Source organism: Pteronotus mesoamericanus, unplaced genomic scaffold (genome assembly GCF_021234165.1).
Source record: "Pteronotus mesoamericanus isolate MK-2021 breed Mesoamerican mustached bat unplaced genomic scaffold, CSHL_Meso_final contig_90, whole genome shotgun sequence".
In the NCBI taxonomy this organism is placed as follows: domain Eukaryota; kingdom Metazoa; phylum Chordata; class Mammalia; order Chiroptera; family Mormoopidae; genus Pteronotus; species Pteronotus mesoamericanus.
In genome coordinates this window covers 13,836,373-13,858,145 of record NW_026555277.1, presented here as the reverse complement: position 1 = coordinate 13,858,145, position 21,773 = coordinate 13,836,373, and the positions used below count along the sequence as shown (strand labels likewise).

At 34.7% G+C, this 21,773-nt stretch overlaps 1 protein-coding gene and 1 long non-coding RNA gene across 2 annotated transcripts in view; one reads left to right on the top strand and one right to left on the bottom strand.

Moving 5' to 3' along the window:
- Nucleotides 1-21,773, bottom strand: part of ERBB4 (erb-b2 receptor tyrosine kinase 4) — a 994,125-nt gene that overhangs the window by 456,943 nt on the left and 515,409 nt on the right. The window contains exon 3 of the mRNA XM_054585691.1: nucleotides 7,824-8,010. Coding sequence (XP_054441666.1) covers nucleotides 7,824-8,010 — 187 coding nt within the window. The remainder of the gene's footprint in view (nucleotides 1-7,823; nucleotides 8,011-21,773) is intronic.
- On the top strand, nucleotides 2,207-20,159 carry LOC129080371 (uncharacterized). The gene is made up of 4 exons (XR_008530179.1): nucleotides 2,207-2,576; nucleotides 13,636-13,825; nucleotides 17,421-17,502; nucleotides 19,962-20,159. It is a non-coding gene; the product is annotated as an uncharacterized LOC129080371 (long non-coding RNA).

Sequence of the window (21,773 nt, the reverse complement as noted above, 5' to 3'; positions counted from 1 at the left end):
TGAAGAGATGGAAAACAGGTCTAGATTCCAGACAAGTTGCCCTTTATTAGCCACAAGACCTTAGGCCTGGTGTCCTTATATGAAAAATAATAATCAAAATACTTCCCCAGTCAGCATCATTGGGCTGATGTGGAAAAAATAAAATAAAAAAGGAAATGGAAAGCATTTTAGAAAATGTGTAAATTCAGAACAATATAGGGATCATAATCACCATGCCTTTGATAAATATAGGAAGAGAACAACATGAAGCCTCATTTCTTACCTAAGACTGAGAGTTTTATGCTCTTTCAAGCTTAGGGCTGCCTCTTTGGACTAAACTAGATGATATATATATATATATTTATTTATTTATTTTAAATTGTAGCCCTCACTGGTGTGGCTGAGTGGATTGACATTGGCCTGCAAACCAAAGCATTGCCGGTTCAATTCCCAGTCAGGGCACATGCCTGGGTTGAGAGCCAGGTCCCCAGCAGGGGCGCATGAAAGGGAACTACACATTGATGTTTCTCTCCCTCTCTTTCTTCTCCCTTCCCCTCTGTCTAAAAATAAATAAATAAAATCTTTTTAAAAAATAAAATATAAATTGCAATAGCGGCTTGTCAAAGATCACAGACATTCTTTGGTTATATTAAAATACAAATTTGTGTTACCCCCAAACATGTCTCCCACTGCTTCCAGAGCTGTGATTTCATTTCAGCGATTCAGAATGGGAGGTGATCTATGATTCTGGCCCCAGCATTGCTTGGTGACTGGGAATGGATGCAGAGAGTTTAAAGAGCGAATTCTTTCAAGTTGGGTGTCTGCAGGCCCAACGAAGCTAATCTGCCATAAGGGTGAGAAGGAAGATACTCTGATATCTTTACTGCTGTCCCCAGAATGAAGCAATACTATCATGCTAATAATTAATCAATTTCTATTATTGTATTTGGGACCCTGAGGAAAAAAGACTCTCCTACATTTTCTGAATGTCATAAGCAAACAAGCATGCTTTCTCAAGAAATGAGTTTTCATAAGGGAGTTTTTTGACCTTATATATTTTCTATCCTTAGAATAAATAAGCTTTCTTTCTTAGGGAGCAAAAGACATATCCTAGTGTATTTCAGGGACAACGAAGTATAATTACAGGATGCCTAAATAGAGAATTTTTCTGAGAAACTCTCATAATGCTAGGTTTGCTCCCAATTTTTTTTCTAAGCATGGTGTCAGGATGAAAAAGAACGTAGTACAAAGAATGCGACTCCTTCAGGACCTCTGAACAGAAGATAAGTCAAAGGGGCTGCTTTTTATGGCCTGGGCAGATTATTTCAATTCATGACATAAAAATGTTAGCTGGAGGAGAAGGAATGGTGCTCTTTCCTATAAATCCCACGACTCTATGCCTTATTTCTGCAGTAACATGGCTTATTTCTCCTCTCTGATCATTGGTACAACTGAGGGAGAAATTCCCATTTTACTTTAATTCAGTTTTATAAATTCACTCATCAGTTCTCTATAACTGAGAACACACCCTAAGAATTTGCTAAGATGGCCATTCTATCTGATCCCATTTTTATAACATTTCCTTTCAAATATGTTTCTGTTTTGTCTAAACACAAACACATTGCTTAGGTTTTTTATGATTTTCATTTTTTTATCTGGCATGACGAGCAAGTAATGTTCTTTAGAAACATTTATTAGGGTATCATTTTTGAGAAAATATGGGCTTGATCTTAAGTTGACGCCTCCATAAAAATGTGCCACGCTTCATGGATTCTATCAGACTCAAAAGATTTTCAGTATAGGTAAGTTTCAATCAAATCATTTTCAAGCAATTTATTCTTAAGCTAAGAGTATACTTGGAATCGCTTTTTTTCTGCAGCTATCACCATATGCTGAGTAGCTCTTCTAATGTAAATATTAGCAGTACTTTTGTCAAACATTGTATTTAACACCAATCTGAACTAGGCTAGTTGAACCCACTCAAACATTACTAAGACCTTTCACAGAGAACCTGAAGAATGCTTAGCAACGGTAATGTCAGAAAAAGAGCTCACAATGAACATGTCTCTTATTTAGGTCAAGACAATGTCAGCGCCAATGAAGGATGAAACATGATGATGGAGATTTGAAGTGAAGGGCTGGGGCAACAGGTGCTTGGCCTCAGCCACTGAAAGACAGGAGAGCAGTACTGTGAAGTACCAAAAGCAGCAGTCGTACTGATAGTAGACAAAGACACGCCTCGGGCTTTTCACTGCCAGAGAAACAGATCTTATACTTGAAGCCCTTTCGAAGTAATATCATTAGAGAGGATGAAATTTGGAGCACTTTTTGTCTATGCAAGTCACGTTTCAAAGCTTCAATGAAGCCATGGGAACCATTTGAATGCTCAGAAACAAATGCAATTGTTTTGTCAGCATGTCAACACAAAGGAAAATTAAAAACAAAACAATACAAAGAAAAAAAACCAGATCTTCCCTAAACATCTTCAATGAGAAAGGTGCTATGGTCGACAGTTCTCTGCCTTATTTCATGAATGCATGTAACAACACTGTGAGGTGGAATTTTCTTTTCAATTTTGAAGAAAAGAGAGACAGATTGTAAGTAGCAATCTCCCAGTTGAATAGAGAATTTTCTGATTTCAAATTTATAATTTTTGAAATACATTGAGTCAATTAGAAATGGTCTATCAATTTCATTATTATGTCATTTATTTGACCATTACTTAATGGTCAAATGTTGAGGGGTTGGGAAACTTAAACTTTAAAAGGTACTGTATTACTTGGATGCACTATTTTAATTAATAGCCTATGCATATTTGAAAGCAGACATTCAATATAATAGTCAGATGTTACATTGTTCAAATGTTATATCATTCAGACCTATCTCCCAGACTAAGCATTTTATTTTTAGTCTTCTAAAATTCAGTAAACTTAATATGTATTTTAATTTTTTTTTGAGGCCTCCCTCACAAAAAAACAAACAAATAAAAAAACACACCTTCAGCATTTCACTTTTTGTTGAAACTTTTTGTCTGCTTCTCAAAAATAATCTGATCAGGATGACCTAACATGCTGTGAACCAATGGAAATATTCATAAAATACTAAATAAAGGTACTAACATATAAATATGTTGGTCTAAAAAAGAAAGCATTTGGTTGACCTTTTAAAAATAGAAATTGTATCTTTGTAGCATCCCAAATTTCATACTTAAAAGAGACATTCTCATAATCCATAAAATAAAAATTCAAATACTTAAAACCTAGTGATGAAAATGTACATATTCATGTATTAAATTTGTATCTAGGTTATCATCGTTACAAATGGGATACAAAGAACAGAATAGATATGAACTTAGGTATTTCTCAAAGATTGCTGCATGTCTGTAACATATAGATGAAGCTATCTAATATCATCCACCATTACCAATACATGAAGTACTTTTTAAATTACAGAAGTCAGAAAATAATAGTGTTTTTCCATTTCCCATATAATGAAACAACCTTTAGATTTCGGCCAGATAGGTGACTAAATAAGTAGAAGCTCTTAAGCTTAAGTTTGTAAATTATTAAATGTTGGTTTGGGCTTTGAATAAGAATGTTTAATTAAGAAGGAGCTGATTTAAAAAATTAACAAAACATCATCATTGGGAATGATTAATAAGATCCACAGCCACTTGCAAGTGATGTTAATAGGGGAAGTCATGGATGTCTATCCAGCTCTGAACTCCTCTAAAGCTGTAGTGTCACTGCCGGTGACCTCAGGATGGTTACGCACCTGAACGGACACACTGATGGAAAACAGTCTCTCTCCCCACAAGAAAAGAATGACCTAGTGTAGCAGAGCACCTAGAAATTACCAAGACAAGTCCCTCACTCCCTTTTGAATTACCCTTAGTCTAGAAACCTATCTCCTCTCCACTCTACCTAGCATAGTCGTACCGGACCAGGAAAATGTGAGTGACAGTAGGCAAGCAAGTCTTTCTGTTAAGCTAGAAAAAAATATTTAGATGTATTTCTTGCCTTTGGATGCAACCACAATGGAAATATGTAAGTAAGAACTGTAATAACGCCTATTGTCCAAGGAAGAGCTTTTGGTGAGCATCAAGCTAATTAATAAGTATATGTAGGGTGGAAGTTAATTTATGTTTAAGTAGTATCCAATGCATAACCCTTATGTATGAGAGTCCTAACGTCAATGGAACATACATTTTACACAAAGATAGACTTGGTAGGTGGCAAATATACTGTGATAAAGACATATTATTCTAAGTCAATGCAGCAAAAACAGATTTCCGGGGAAACAAATTCTTTCCTATAACATAATCCACATTATCCCAACTTGCACTGGTTTTTCTCATTGAATGTGCTTAAAAATAGAAGTTTGCTTAAAAAGAAAATTCACCAGGAATTATTAGTCTTTGTAATGGTTTATCATTATGAAAAGCTGTTGTTAGGCAAAATGATAATACAGAAGAAAGTTTAATCCCAACATTTTCTTCATCTCTAAACTCTTTTATACCCATCCACATGTTTCCACCCCAAATAAAGGTGTATATCCTATCATTCAATCAAAACTTATCTATTCTCTGCCCCATTCCTTCACATCTCTCCAAAAGATAAGTGAATGAAAATTACTTGGGTCAAGTGAAGAAATTAACTATATATTGTGATACCATTTCTTGGTAACATATCTTTTATTAATTAGATCAGTGTTTCTCAAACTTCAGTAGTCATCACAATCATTGGAGGAATTCTTAAAACACATATCGATGGACTCCACCCCTATTTTCTCATCCGTTAAGTTTCAGGTGAGGCCCAAGAATTTGCATTTCTAACAAGTACCCAGGTAATGCTTACACTGCTGGTCCTTTAAGAACTGAGTTAAAAATGTAATTTGGTAGGACAGTAATCAGTGTAGTATCTGAGTACTCAGCTGGTTTTCTATTTTGCCTTATATTACACTAGGTAAATCTAAAATTAGGGGAGGCCTGGTAGCCTTATATTAATGTAAGTTTAATTGTTTAAAAAAATGGCCTCCTCCTCCTCTTCCTGCTGAAAGGAGCACCTCCACCTGGGGTCATCGTCATGCAGGGGATATGAGACACTTGCTTGAAACACTGCAGTTGTTTAGAAACCTGCTTTCTCTTCCTGATTACAACATCAGAATCTTTTCTGGAGAATGTAGCATATATATGTATGTGTGTATATATATATGTGTGTGTGTGTGTGTGTGTGTATACATATATATATTTAAGATTTTGTTTGTTTACTTTTAGAGAGGGGAAGGGAGGGGGAGAGAAACGTCAATGTGTGTTGCCTCTTGCACGCCTCCTTCCTGCAATCCAGGTGTCTGCCTTGGTCTGGGAGTCGAGCTGGCGACCCTTTGGTTCTCAGGCTGGTACTCAGTCCACTGAGCCACACCAGCCAGGGTGATTTATATACTTCTATGCACAGCTATTTTTTCAGTGTCAACCCTTTACTGTATTTGATTATCTCCTGAATAAAGTGATACTATTGAGTCTTAAAGAAATGCATTAGCTCACTTGTTATAACACATACACAAACAACATAAAACAAATATATTTTGAAAATACAAACACAATCTTATTGGAATTAAATTGTAATGCTTGCTTGTTACTTTAATCAGGTGACTTACAATGCTTAGGTCTTTAAGATATTGCTGTAGAGCAAGTTGTATCCCGATTCCACCTTACGTGAACAGTTAGGTTTCTCTTGCCCTCCCTTGTATATTCCTACACACTAACACAAACCCTGCTTACTGTGTAACTTCTGATTTTCAGAATTGAAGTTACACTATGGATCCTATTACCTAAAGTAAGATCAATGGTTCTAGGCTGTCTCAGAGAATAATGTTGCCCTGTCATTGTCAACCACATAATAAATACATTAAAATTTCTGGAAATTTTACAAATTGTCTAAATGTTTTGCCATTTATTTTATTACATTTTAATTTATATTCAAAAAAGAAATTATAACTTTTGAACAAATACACATTTATTTTCTAAACAATCAACTCATTTGTCTAGTCATTTATTAATTGCCCATTTTTACTACTGCACAAGAAAATACTGTAAGGCTTTCTGGAAGAGTAGGAAGTACTTTTTTTAAATAATGGTGACATGTTTTGTTTTTACACAAGTTAAAAACCCCTCACAGTCACAAGTAATACATGGTGTAAGTTCCATAGATACAATATGTTTAAATGTGGCATAATTCTGATTAAATAACTTTAATATTTAGTAGCATGGCTTTAAATGTGGAAATAAATAGGAACTCTTAAAGATTATGTTCTGTATAAAAACAGCCTACAACTATCACATATTATAAAATAGTACTATAATTCAAGCATTATAAAATTTTTAAAAAATCATTCATTTCTTCTTTGCTGTAACGATAGAAAAATTATGAAGGAAACCTAATATTTCCTATGCAAATTTTAATTGGATCATATTTTTAGATTCCTAATTTCAATCATTCAATGTTTCTCTATCCCACTTACAAATTCTCCTATTCCACTTACAAATTCTTTCTCCTATCATTTTCATGCAAGTAGTAATTTAGTCAAAAACCCTGCTTCTTAGTAATACGTAAACATATTACTGAAGGAAGCTATAAATACAGGACAATTCATATTTACCATTATGTGATCAATTCTGTGGTAATTATGTCCAAAAAAAGTAACATAATCAATATTCCTTTTTTTATCCAAAATATCCTAGTTTCACCTCTCATGTCTGGCTAACTATGAAGCTACTTTTAACTTGAATGGATATATTTTACATCCACTAGAAGTGAAAGAAATAAACTATTTCAATGGCCTGATGATTATAATAATAATACTACTAATAATTTTTTCTTAATATTTAAGGTAAAGCCTCTAAAATATTTCACTTTTAATATCAACAAACATTACCAGTAAGTGAACTCAAATACACATAGAAGCAGTATATTTTTTATGCAAAATATATAGATATTAATTTAGAATAATTAAGAGTCTAAATTCCTGTTTCCCACTGTGGGATGATAATTAACTACTAATTAGCACATTTTGATTACAGGCACACATGGCAAAATTCATGATTAAAAACCTTGTAACAAAAAGCCTTCCACCATAGTCATTACTAACTATGAACTGTCTGAACTAATGAGATATCAGCGGGATTGCAAGGACCAGTTTACAAAACAAAATTCTACACACTGTTTTTTGTAGCAAGATGATAACATTAAGTTGTTAGCAATTACCTATCTCCAGTCTTAGGGGGGAAAAAAATCACTGATGGTATTAAAAAATTCAGAGAAAGAATTGTAAGTGGCATTTAGTGATTTACTAAACAATAGAAATCAAAACTGAATTAATAAATTAAGTATGTTTTTCCAAAAATTAGGAATTGAACAAAATAGTAGATATAACGAGTTATGTATTTACTAAGCTTTACCAAGACTGAGAGTTGCTTTACTGCAGAGATTTGATGATATGCTCCACCATCCACCTGAGACCATTAAACATAGCATTCTTAAACCAGCTTCATATCTCAGTTTTCAGTCACTGAGCATTTCCTGAACAGTGTACTTCTGTTCAGCTTAGATAACAGTATTAAGGTATCCCTCAGACTGCACTCACAATATCTGTATATAAAACAAGGAAATAATATGGCATAATTTCTCATAAGATGAATAAATAGTAGATGTTTAAATGCTCTATACTGTTCCTCAGCATAACATACAACAGTAACCACATGCACACATACTCGCAGACACACAGGTGTGTTTATAATGTTATATTGATAATGACAGTATATTTGCTATTTTATATATTTTCCTTACCTGTCAAGTTCTTCAGTCCAAGTTCCTGAAGTCCAAAGTTGCCATCTTTTCTGTAGTTTAAAAATATTGCCAAGGCATATCGATCTTCATAAAGTTTTGTCCCACGAATAATGCGTAAATTCTCCAGAGGCAGATAACGGAACTGATTAAGAGCCACTAACACGTAGCCTGTGACTTCTCGAATAGACTGAAAAGACACAAACAAATGCCTCTGTTAAAATATTAAAGATTATTTGTCAGTAAATTTATGTAATAATTTAATCATATTTTTAAGTTTTAAGAATATACCCATTTCCTCATCATATTGTAAATAATTGCCTGAATAACACAAGATCACAAAGAGTTAAAATCTCATTTGAAATACAACTTTTATATTTTTAAATTCATGAATGTGTCTATAATAAAATAATGGATTTTGTTTTATGAAACATTCTTCATACCTGAGATTTGAATATAATTCAAGCCTTAAAGATATCATTTGTTGACAGACTAAAATCAGTAAGAACATATAATCATCAATCAAACCTTATATAAAAAATGCAAATTAGTAAGCTTATCATTAATAAAAAAAGCTCTATCTGTAACCTGTGGGACAGATTTCAAATTGCTAATTTGGTGTTTATCACTATAACTATCAAAGAAAAGTCGCCTTATACGTCACTGGGGAACACATAAAAATATGCATTAAAGACATTACAGTTGCTAATTTGATCATGAGAACATTTTTATTTTTATTGTTAATTTCTTAATGTAGTCATCTATGAATTAACTAATTAGAGGTTTGTGAGACATTTGAAAGCAAAATGTCACAGGAAAAAGGTTTAGGTTTCATTAAAAGGTATAGTTTTTCAAGAAAAACGAACAAGATCATAATAACAGTTATGAGCATGTGTTACACTTTTAAATATTAAATAAACTGAAAAATTACTAAAGTATTTTATATTGTTTTAGCATCAATTTCATGTTACTTTAGACCTTTTAATTTCAGATGTCCCTGTGCTCCATCCCTCGTATCCTCTTCTCTATCCACTTTTACTCCCTTGGTGATCTTACCCAGTTTCAAGGGGGAGAATCTCCAAACTCTTATGTCCGAACTCTTCCTTATACTCTAGACTCATGTCCAACTTTCTTCTTTCCATCTCCACTTGAATGCCTAACTCATTTCTCAGACATACCTATTCCAAAATGGCCAGGCATCTTTCCTCCACTATCCCTCCAGCAGCTTTTCTCGTCTCAGTTGAAGTCAATCCATCCTTCCAGTTGTTCTGTCCAAAGCCTTGAAATCATCCTTGTCTCTCCTCTCACACACCAAATACAATCCTTACTATTTGTCCCATATTTAAAATGGTCAGGATTTCAACCATTTCTTATGTCAGCCGCTGCTATCCCTTGAGCTGCTGCCACTCCTCATTAAGATTACTTCAATAAGTCTCCCTGTTTCTACTCTTGATTCCTTACGGTGTTTCCTCAGGTAAGGCTACCCTTGATCTTTAAAACATAAATCAAATCATGACACTTACATTCTTAAAACCCTGAAACATCTCCCAAATCACTCAGAGCAATACAAAGTTCTTTCAATGATGAGTCAAAATCTCTTTCTGGTTTGTCCAGTGCAGTAAGCACTAGCTGTATTTGCCTATTAAGCACTTGAAAGGAGCTAGTACTGATGGAGAGATGTGCTGTAAGTGTAAAATACACTCTTGATTTCAAAGATTAAATATTGAAATTACATTTTAGATAAATTGAGTTGTATGAAGTGAGTTATTAAAGTTAACTTAGCCTGTTTTTTTTAACCTTTTTATTGTGACTACACAAAAATTAAAATGACCTTTTTATGGGTGTCATTACATTTCTGCTGGATGGCGTTGCACTGTGTGATCTGGCCATCAGTTCATTTTTTTCTGACCTCTTTTCTTACCTCTCGACCTTGCTCATTCTATTCCAGTTTCTGTGGTCTCTTTGTTCTTCCGACATGACAACCATGGTCCTGTCCCAAGGCGCTCACTACACTCTTAAAGGCTTAAGATTCTCTTGCTCTGGTTATCCTTCTGGCTAATTTCCTCACCACCTTCAAGTGTCTGCATACATCTCAACTTCTCAGTTGAGGCCAACACTCCCAGCTTTTGCCTGCTCTAACTTTTATTGTTTCAACAATAGTTCTCATATTCGAATGCACTACACATTTTGCATATTTATTACATTGAGTATTTACAGTCTATATTTTCCAGAATATAAGCTTTACAAAGGCAAGAACATTGATTTGCTTAATCATGAATCCCATATGACCAGAGCAGTGCTGGTATACATGGTAGGAAACCAATAAATATTCATTGAGCACCTGCCTGTTCTCTGGCCACACCTTCACCACTAGGCAAACTCTGTGGAGTCAACAGAATGCCCATCCAGATCAACATGCATTTTTCTAGATTGTGCTCCAAATACCTGTGATTATAGAACTCCATTTCCAAATAGCCCTGAGTCCTTGTCCTAGGCCAGGGATCTCATCTTTCCCACTTCTGTCCCTCAGACAGTAGACTCTGCCACCAATGCCCATGCATCTAGGAAGGCTGAATGGTTCAGATGCAAATGTTTGAGGGGTGAGTGCATGGAGTTTGCCTCTGTGGGCTAGAGTGTGCATTCCATTGCATTGCACAGCCTGTCACAATAAGGATGGAACTGGTTAGAGGACGGCATAAGGGTTGGAGTCCACTCTCTGTATGACACAATATTTCTGAGATGTCCAAAAGTTCTCACACTTTACCTGCCATCCAGTAGGCATAAAAATATATCTGCCAAAGTGGAAAATAAAACATTTTATTTAATAATATCTGTTTGATATATAGTAAGTAACAAGACATAAATATAGAGGCCTCCATTTATACCTTTGCCCCAGGTTTCACAGTTCTTAAGAATGAGCATGCTATCATTAAATGCCTAGAAGGATACAATCCTGATGGAGCAAAAGTGGAGGTGAAGAGGGACAGAACATATGAAACTACTCATGTCTGGCACCAGACTTGGAATACTGAGTCACTTTAAGCATTCCTGAGATACTGTGCATTTTGGATTGAAGAGATTAGTACTAGGAGAATATAAAAGAGAGGTTAAAAGTCACAGTGGCATGCACTGTTTACCACAGTTTGTCTGAAATTACACCTGCCTGGAATAATCCAGACTTAGATCCCTACAAGCCATTTAAGTGGCGGAATTGTTATACCTTTGACTTATTAGAACTGAATTCTTAGTAGAGAGACAAAACATTTTGTAATATAATTTGGTCTAAATACTAAAATCATTTCACTCATTAAGAAAATAGTTTACCCTTTAATTTATATACAACAATTATCAAGTGCTTTAGGTTGCAATGACAACACTAAGATAAATGTTAGGGAAGGAGGATGTATTGTCAATTGATCTGTTGTCTAAAATATGTCATAGCATATATCGTGATTTCTAATAGGCTCATCATTAGCTCTGATTCCATTTAGAAAGTGATTTGTCTTATCAAAAGCTACACAAGTTCATTGGCTTACCATGTGATGAAGGGATACATACATGGGATTATCAGAGAAAACGCAGGTAAAGCACACCCAGGTGAAAAAAAGAGGCTTATGAGCAAAGAAGCAGTCAATAGCAATTTACAATTTGTCAGGGGGATGAACTCTTTCCAGCTTTTAATTGATAAAGATGTGCCACTTGACATGTCTTCTGGACCACAGATGAGGAGAGGCTAAAAATAGCCAGCAAACAATAAGGGCTCTAGTATAAGAAGCATTAAAGATATGGACCAAGAATGATGCTGAACATATAGAGAAGGATCAACTCAACATAGAAGAGGGAGCGCCAAGCACTTTTGGTTATAAGAGAAAGTAATCCATAAATAAGAACATCTTTGCATTCATGTATTATTTAATGTACTTATATTTGAACTACATTGTAAAATATATGTGTTTCTGATTCTGGGGTATTCACTAAATTATTCTTAGAAAAATATTTGTTGGTTTTATGAAAAGTTCAGGTTACAGCAAGAATTACTTCTTTGTTGAGATTCAAGGACTGGAGGAATTGTTTATTATAAATGAGATTCTGGTATCTAAAATGAGTCACTTTTATTGTACATTCTGCTTGCTATTCTCTGGTCTTGCAAAACAGTGTATGCAATTTAAACATTAGTTTAACAAATATCCTTTTGCTGTGTGAACTCTGGACATCATTATATGTTAATGCTGAGGATGCATATGTTTAACCCACTTTGAACAAAGCCACCATTAGTAGGTAATATATAACATAGGCACAGTGGATTATTTGATGATAATGATGGTGAAGACCCTATTCACTTTATCCCACAAATCCTTTTCTTCGACCCTGACAAATAATGTAAATAATAGGGAAAAAGATAATAGCAAATCTCTCAACCCAAGGTTTATTGCTCTTATATATTATGTTGGAGGGGCTCACAGGACCAAAGGCTTTGTAAAGAGTTATAGAAAATAAAGATAAAATTCTTATATGTAAAGGCAAAAAATTATGCCTTGATTTCCATCTCCCAAGTTTTCTGTTTTTATTTTTTTTCCTGATATTCATAGTCACATCATTGCAGGTACCTTTAATGCCTTTCTGTGAACAAATACCTTGAAAAAGCTCAACAAGAAACTCCACTACACATAACATTAGCTACAATGCTTACTGATTGCAAATAAAATCATAGGAAACAGTAATGGTTGGATTATTTTCAGTTTAATACTGAACAAGATGTAATAGTCTGATCATGACTTTGATAAATGTATCTTTTTAAAAGCATGCTGTGTAAAGGTAGCCTACTTGGAAGCCATCCGTGTGAAGTTCGAATTCCTTCAGGGTGATGCCAGGTTTCATTTGAAATTTATTTACAACATTCTTGGGTGCAAAAGCCATTGTTTTCAGAAATCTTGGTGTAGGTGAATTAACAGTTACTGTGTTGTAACCTGGAGTTCACCATTAAAAGTTTATTTGGTTATTAATGATTGTTGGCACATCCAAGGCAATATATCCAAATTGAATTATGGTACCAGGGAAAATTACACGTGGGAATGAAGCCTGTATAGCATCTATTATCATGAGTATCCAATAAACGATTTAATATCCTCTTAAAAGCAAGTCAATAACATGGATATGCGTTCATATTGGCAGCTCACAAAGCAATCCTGGTAAAAGTCAAGAGATATCTAAATGTGTCAATTAACTTTTACAACACCTGATAGGATCACACAATAATGTCAGTCATCCATTGTTCCTTTCCTTTCAAGCATCCTAATCTTAGTAGCACAATTTTTTTTAACTATCTCAGGACTTTTTTATGAACATAAAAACTGCTCTTAGAAAGGGACCTATCTAAGGAAAATATAGATGTAAAAAATGTAGACTAAAATGCCAGGTAGAGCTGAGCTCAAAACCTAAGCCTCTTGCTTCCTAGCATTGCGATCATCAAACAGTTTATTCTTACTAAGCCTCAGTTGCTCCGCCTGTTAAAAAATAACAATACCTTTATTATGAAGGTTTTATAAGGATTAGAAGATATAATGAAAGTGTCTGAATAATAGTGTTCAACAGATGTTAGAAACTGGAAATACTATCTCTGATAATAGCCAAGATGCACTCTCTGTGGAGAATCGGATTTGAAAACAAAACTAATTATAATATCATTACATAAGAACTGTTGCTTTTAATTTCTTTGTTATGTAACTTTGGTATGTTTATATCTTGCTTCTTCAAGTTGCAATTTAAACCTATGTTAAATAACTGGTTCCTTATACTTTTTCTGTGCATGGTACAGCCCTTCCTACTGAGCCCAGCACTGAACAAACATTCAATGATGGCTGCTGAATGGAATGGTATTGAAAAGTAAAAAGCTACGCTTAAGGTCTTTTGAGAAATTATTTTCCACGAAAAAAGGTTTCATAAACATTCTGCTAACAAAAATGTTCAAACAACGCAATCCTGATTTGTGCTCAAGAACAACAGTGGTAAGTAGACACCATCAGAATGCCCCAGCACAGAGAGAACCCTGACTCGGTTTCTAGCTCTCTCAAGGTTAGTCCCAGGAAACTGCCTATTTTGTCAACTGAAGAGTGAATGCCCACCTGAAGATATCTGTCCCTGTGGTGTAAGCGCTTGCTGCCTATAATGGATTGATTTCCACTCTCAATGTATACTTCTGCATCTGCTTTGTTCAAAGTGTAATGCAACTGAAGCTCATTAAGATTTTAAATGCTTCAAACCTTTTCTGACCCAAGGGGCAATTGGTTTCATTTATGGCATTCAATGATGGAAATCAAAAGAAATGGCAAAAGAAGATAGATTTCACTGACTTTCCATACCATATTACCATCAACCTAAGAAAAACACATGGTGTGTTCTAAAGGTCATTTATAAGCATTACTCTCATATAATATTTTAAGAAAAAGTGTGACATCTGCCATTATAAACTTCTTAGGATTTCCAATAGGTGCTATTCAATCAAAGATTAGAAATATCGCATTGCTTCAGTGAGCTTACCATTTACCTCCACGTCATTTCAGAAAAACAAAATCAGTATTATTTTTAAATCTCTATTTCATTTCACAACTAATAACAACTGTTAATTTTTCTGTATTTGACACAATTCCTTTATTCTTCTATTTTAGTCATTTCCTCTAATTTGGTCCTTAGTGTTAGTAGTAAATAGTTCCTTATATGTCCCTCTGTCTACCTTGAGATTTAACTGATTGCAGTACCTCTCAATTCCTGAATGTTTAATCCGTGTTTGGGAACAATTTTATGTACGTGAAAAGCAATTGGCTAAGTGAATAAAACTCTGGTTTCTAGATTTTCTCCTATTCAGATTATGCATCAAATCTATATTTTTTGGATATTTTTCTTTAATATCAGTATCATTTGAAAATGCGCCTCTTTACTTTTGTTAAGACCTTTGGCAGCAAGTCAAAAGGGTTCTGAATTCTTAAATTCTATTCCAGTCTTTTATGTACTCACACTCAATTAGATATCATATACAAATAATACTAGTATATTCCATCACTCAAAACATCCACAAATATAATAGCGATTCCTGTGATCCATAGACTTGAAATTCAATAATCTGTTGTATCCCAGAAAAGAGTAAGGAGCAGGGAGGCATGAGGGTGGGGTGGCAGGGGAGGAAAGGCCCTCTTGCTGGTAATGACGGCAGAATTCCTGTGTTCTCTGACAGTGACAAATGTGGTAGCAAATCGTAAACTCTCTATCAGTAAGGCTTTCCATTAAGTTTCCCTAGGCAATTCATTTTCTTTCTGCACCTTAGGGCAAGGCTGCGAATTCCTAAAGAAGAGGACATTCATAACTATGGCATCATATTAAGAAATTTACCAGAAAAAAATAGTAAACTTTTAGCAATCATTACATAGCCCTGCTGCATCTAGAGAGAGAAAGTGACTGACTATATATGTCATTCACATGTAAAACCTTCCAGTGGGAGGGTGCATTTGGCTTTGGAAATTCACTTCCAGTTTTCTCACTTTCCTTAAAACTCCTGTGATTATGCCACTCTGGTAAGCAGAGACTAATTAGATTTGGAAAAATAGAGTAATGTCAAAATGTCACGTACCCAGCTGTGGCAGAGTTGAATCCATGTTCATTTCACCCAGCATGACATCATGCTGTGTAGACAGAGAATCGTATCCAATTCTTCCCAGCAAAACCACTAAACCTCAGCCACTGCGACCCAGTCTCCAGGCTGCTACTGCTGCTACAGGCCTTACTTTCTACGAATGTGCAGGCCATTCATGCATCACTGGCACTCAGCCAGCTCTCAATCCACAACTTCCTGGCAGGATATACCTTACTTCTATAGAAAAAAAGGACTACTTCACTCATCTCTCTCAAAGTGACCGTCATGTCCTTTTGTCATATATCTTTCTTAGCTGGCCAGAGAGCTCCTTCATAGTCACCCTTCAGGTTTACATTCCCAAATAGTCTTACATCTCCTGACCTTGTCTCAGGTATATCCCTATATCATAGACGCATTACACTAGAGTTAGGTTATACAAATTAAATTGGGAGCTTCTGTGGATTCATTTACATAATTATATACAAATCTCAATTACATGTGTCTATGTTACAAAAAAGTACTGCAAAAACCCCCATCACATCAACTTAAAAAATATATATATGTGTGTGTGTGTATACATATATATACACGTATACATATACTTGTGTTTGTATATGTATTTCCATGTGTTTATATGGGTAAGATTACATCTTTAAACCTAATTTCCAAATTGACATTTTAACACTTTTTTATAAGTACTTAAAATATGGTATTGAATTTATTTTGTCTCAGGGCTTGTACACATTAAGCTTCAGTACTTTGGAGAATTAAATTTAAGTGAAATGAAATACACTATATTGCAAGATAATAAGAATATTTGGATGTCCTTGATTTACCTTTTGATTAACTATATATACAACTTAAAAAATGATTAGCTCTCAGCACTTTCATACAGGTTGAAGCTACACATGAATCAAAGCATTGTAACTTCTATTTACATTGTGCATTTGATAAGTGTTTTTTGTTTTTTGTTTTCCAAGGAGAAACTGGCTAGGACAATGCAGCCCAATGGTTAAACTTGGGCGCTGCAGCCCTGCAGGTCTTCGTTTAACCCTTGCCCTCGTTAATTACTGACCTGGCGCAAGCTATTTAAGTTTCTCTTCTGTAAAATAGGACGGATTCCTGCTAAATGCTTAAAAGCTGCAAGATCATTAAAAAGTGATTAATTCCATCATAGTACAATTACACGAATATTTGCAAATGGCTTGTGGAGTTTCGGAACAGTATATGATATGCAAACAAATATACATATGATATTAAAAATTAATTAATCAAACAATTGATGCTACATAGTGCATAAAGGTGTAAACCCCAGTCAATCTAGCTGTTGTGCACTGAATTATGACCCCTCAGAATTTGTAGGTTGAGGTCCTACTGCCCAGTATCTTAGAATGTAGCTATATTGGGAGAAGAGGCTTTAAAAAGGTAATTGAATTAAACTGAAGTGATTAGGGCATCCATCATCCAAAATGACCGATGTCCTTAAAAGACAAAGAAATTCAGACACAGGGACACATATAGGGAAGATGGTGTGAAGCGATATAGGGGAAGACAGCAGACATCTCCAAGCCAGTGAGCAAGGCTTTGGAGGAAACCAGCCCTACTGACATTTTGATAGCAAACTTCTCGCCTCCAGAATTGGGAGAAAATATACTTCTGTTTAAACCACCTGGTCTGTGGTACTTTGTTATGGCAATTCCAGCAAACTAATAACGCGGCCTGAGTTCACATTCTAGCATTTAGCAACACTATGTGGGGAAAATTATTGCTCTTTCTGTATCCGAGTTTCTTCATCTGTAAAATGGAGATACTAAGGTCCCAAATGCCTAGGATTATTTTGGGAAGTAAACCCCAAAACAATAGCAGGCTCCCAGTGTTAGCTTTTCTTGTTTCTGTGATTCCTGAATCTTTACTCTTGTTCAACGTGTTGCCTCTGTCACATAGCACATATCAAACTGTGTTTCTCTCTCTCTAAGTGAACAACTGTATACCATCAAGATGGGAAAGCTGCTGCTACCACTTTAATTTACAATTGAGAGTGACAGTTTCAAGTCTGAGGTATGTTATAAATGTGATTTTTTCCCCCTCTCACAATTTAAAGAAGGAAAATGGTCCTCCATGAAATGATGTATGCCAACAGCTGCCTCTTTTGAAAAGCATGTGGGATATGACCTTTGAGGATTCAGAAGTTAGAGGTGACTGCTTTTGGGACTAGTCTGCTGTTATTTTTAAATGAAAAGGGTGAGCAATTTCAGAAAGGGTAGAGTCAAAGTATCAGGGTTGGATTTGACAGGACTGCCAAAATACACTGTAATATCAGTGTAAATATTTGGTTGTAAGAACACAAAACAAAAGGCTTAATTTATAGAGAATAAATACTTGTTTGAATCATTTCCTCCAGTAATGAGGTCTTATGTTACTTATGATGTTCTTTTTTAACATTTTTTAAAAATATTTTATTTATTTATTTTTAGACAGAGGAGAAGTGAAGGAAGAAAGAGCGGGAGAGAAACATCAATGTGTGGTTGCCTCACATGCGCTCCCAACTGGGGACCTGGCCCAAAACCCAGGCATGTGCCCTGACTGGGAATCGAACTGGCGACCCTTTGGTTCGCAGGCCAATGCTCAATCTTTTGAGTTACACCAGCGAGGGCTGATGTTCTTAATGTTTAAGTCAAATAAATACAGCAGATATTCTATAGCTATCTGTGGATACAGTTAGCAATACAGATATAACATAAAGTGAGATCAGGGATTTGGAGACTAGGTATTAAAATGCTCTTCATATTTAAGCATCTTTATGCAAGTCACAAATTTCAGTGTCTACTTATTATTCCTAATAATTATGTTAACATAATTATTTAGGATTTACTGTGTTTAAGAATTTTATATGCCATATAATTTTATAAACACATCATCTCTTTAAGTACCATTATCTTTATTTTATTGGTGAAAAATGAAAATGAAATAATTTGATCAAAGTCACTCAGACAAAAAAAGTGAAGGAAGACATATTAAAAAACAAAGATCTGCTTATTCCAGAGTTCAAAATCCAAACCACTTTTAGATATTTACTTCAAAAATTAGTAAGAAGTCCTCTTTGTTGAAAGTAATATGCATTGATATATAGTCTAAAATTGTGACTTAAGAATAGCGTACTCTAAGTTTTCTTTATGATGAAAATATTATCTAAGTCAGAATATCTGTCAAAATTACCTATAACATGATTCTGATATCTCTAAATTCTATTTTAAAATGTTAAAAAAAAACAAAAAGTTTAAAATAGCATTACTATATGTGCCAATAAATTAGACGTCTCTTCAGATGGACATGCAGAATGAATCCAATGAGATTCTGTACATAAATGTACAATGTAAATATTTTTTTAGAATCCTAATGTAAGAGGATTGAATACTACTTCCAGGGCCTTCAAAAACAAGGATGGGAAAACATGTTATTTCAATTTGGAGAACTTTCTTAACTGTATGACCTATGTCATAGTATTTAACTGAACGTGTGATTTTTTTATTATTATTATTACTATTAGTTTTAGTTTCAGGTGCACTTTACAAAAAATTCCCTCCATATATCTGGTACCCAAAATAATTAGTGAAACTGTACTTTATCAAATTTTTTGAATAAGAAAATGAAAGACAGTTACCCACTTTAATTTAGAAACTAGACAAATTGATATCTAAAAGTAACAGGTACATATTAGGTATTTAGTAAATATTCACTTAACTTCCATTCCTCAAAAAAAAAGTCCTTAATCCTCTGTGAGTTCCGCCTCGTCTATTTATCCATCCTTTCAATTACTCTACAAATGTATATTGCCCGCATCCTATATAAGGAGCACTGTTCTCAGTGCGGGAGGTTGGAGGTGCGCAAAACAGACGTGGTCTCCACTCTCCTGGTGCTTACCAGTCTCATTGCTTCAGATCTTAGTCTAATGACAAGAATGGCACTAAAATAAAAAGCTCAGCCAGGAACAATATGTAGTGTCTTGAAAACTTTCTCTCATATCTTTGTTTATTTAAGCATAATTATTTTAGAATTTCATGTATTAAACATCCCTTCATCCTGTATAGAGTCATCCTACTTACTGACACACATGGCCCCCTTCCATTTCTGAGAAGGGATTTGCATTTTTTTTGACATAATATCTCACCAGGAGAGGCACTTGTGTATGTGTCCCTGTGTATGTGTTTTTCCAGAAGACTCTAATAAACAACTTCACCTTCAAACATTTTCCACCCTTTTTTCCCTTGCAGGGATTCTAAAGTGAGGAAATCACATAGTGTCTTCTAAGATAGCTTATTTATTATTTACAAGGTACGAATATGTTGATTTCAAAATATTTTCTAAATGTCATGGCTTTTTTTTGGCCTATTTTGGTTTCATTCATTCAACCAACTGTATAGTGTGTTAGAAGTTATGCTTTGCTTTAGGTTATTAAATAGCATCTAGCTTGTGGTTCTTGATGTGTACTTTGAAATATACTTTTTTTTTTGTTGCAGAAATCTCAGATCCTGGGTCTGGGGTAATAAATGTGCAAGATGAGCCGGAAACATCTCATTATATGAGGTATCGAGGAAACTATCACAAATTACCATGGTCATGGCAAAAGGGCTCAAAAGCCGATTGCAGGAGATGCTTCCTGGACGACGATGGGGCAATTTAATTATGAAAATGATGGCAATAACACATTATTGAGTCCCACAAGATACATTTTAATCTATGAGTATATAATATTAAATGAAATGAATTAGTCACCTTTGGATAATGATATAGAACCAATTCATTTTTTTTAATAACCAGTAAATAAAAGAAAATGATCAAATATTTATCCTTTTTTCTATATGATCTATAACATTGGGTAACCAAATAATAGGTTTAATACAGCATATCTTATAAAGTATTCTACTGATAAAAAATAAAAAACTTAAAATGAGTATTACTCAATACTGGTTTATTAATTGTAACAAATGAAACAATCTTACTAATATGTTAACAATAAAGGAAACTGAATGTGAGCTATATGGAAACACTCTGTACTTTACAGTTTTCCTGAATACCTGAAACTTTTCTAATAATAAAATGTATTTTTAAAATTACAGCAGTGTCATTTTAAAATTTCTTATGAATTATTAGTTCTAGGTATTCAACATCAATGACTGGCCCCAATAATAGGAAAACTTGATGGGAGACAATTCTGTATGGCATTTCTGTATTGCTTGTAACAGCCTTTGTTCTGGACTATGTTTTCAAGGATATGCATATAGCAAACAGCATTGGGATGTAATAATAATTTCTCCCTCCAGGGCAGAGGGTAAATTTTATGTCAGCCCTCTTAGGAGGCTGGGCTTTCCTAAACTCAGAGTTTTTCAACTGTGACCCCAAGCCATTTGCTATACAATATGCACTTGTGCCCACTTCCCAGTCACACCCACGGAAATATCCCTGGGGACAAAAGGGACCAACTCAAACTTGAAGCTCACGCTGACTGCTGTGCCACAGAGCCTCAGGTCTCCTGCCAGCTCAGCGCCAGGCTAAGCCATTGGCTGGCGGACTAAAATCTCAGACCCATGACAGTTCCCCAAAACAACCATTCACTATGTGCCTCTGGCTGACCTCACCACCACCCATGATTTTGCCAAGGGGTCAAGCATGAATACGAAAAGTTCTCTGGATCCAAACACCAATTCAGAGGAACTGCAGAAGACAGAGGAACATATTACACCCTATCATGAGTAAGCAGTCAACAAAACACAGGCTCAGGAAAACTATACAGAAAAATGTCCTAGGCTTGAATGGATAAATTATAAGGGTTGGTGGAGGGAGGAGAAACCTGTAAATAAGTCTTAAATTAAAATAAATATTTACCAAAAAAAAAACAAACCCAGAAAACTATGGTTTTGGGGATGCATTATTAGGTTATAATAAAACTAAAAATAAACACAAGAAAGCAACTGCTACAAAATTAAGGACAGTGGTTACTTTTGTAGACAAAAGCATTCAAGATTAGGATAGGGCACATAGTTGAGTTTTTGGCAGAGCTAGCAAATTGCTATTTCTTAAGGTACAGTTGATAGTTATAAGAGTGCATGGCTTTTAAACACTCTTTAAGCTATGTATTTGTTTTATGAAGTTTCCAGTATTTGTCTTATATTTGCAATATAAAGGTCATAAAAAAGAAATCATTAGGAGGAAAAAAAAAACAAGGAAGCACATAGAGTTTCCTTTATGTCTTCACATCTTACCATTTGCTGTCTGAAATCAATTTCAGATTGCATGGTATTCCTTTTAATAAAATATTCTCTATTCAGACT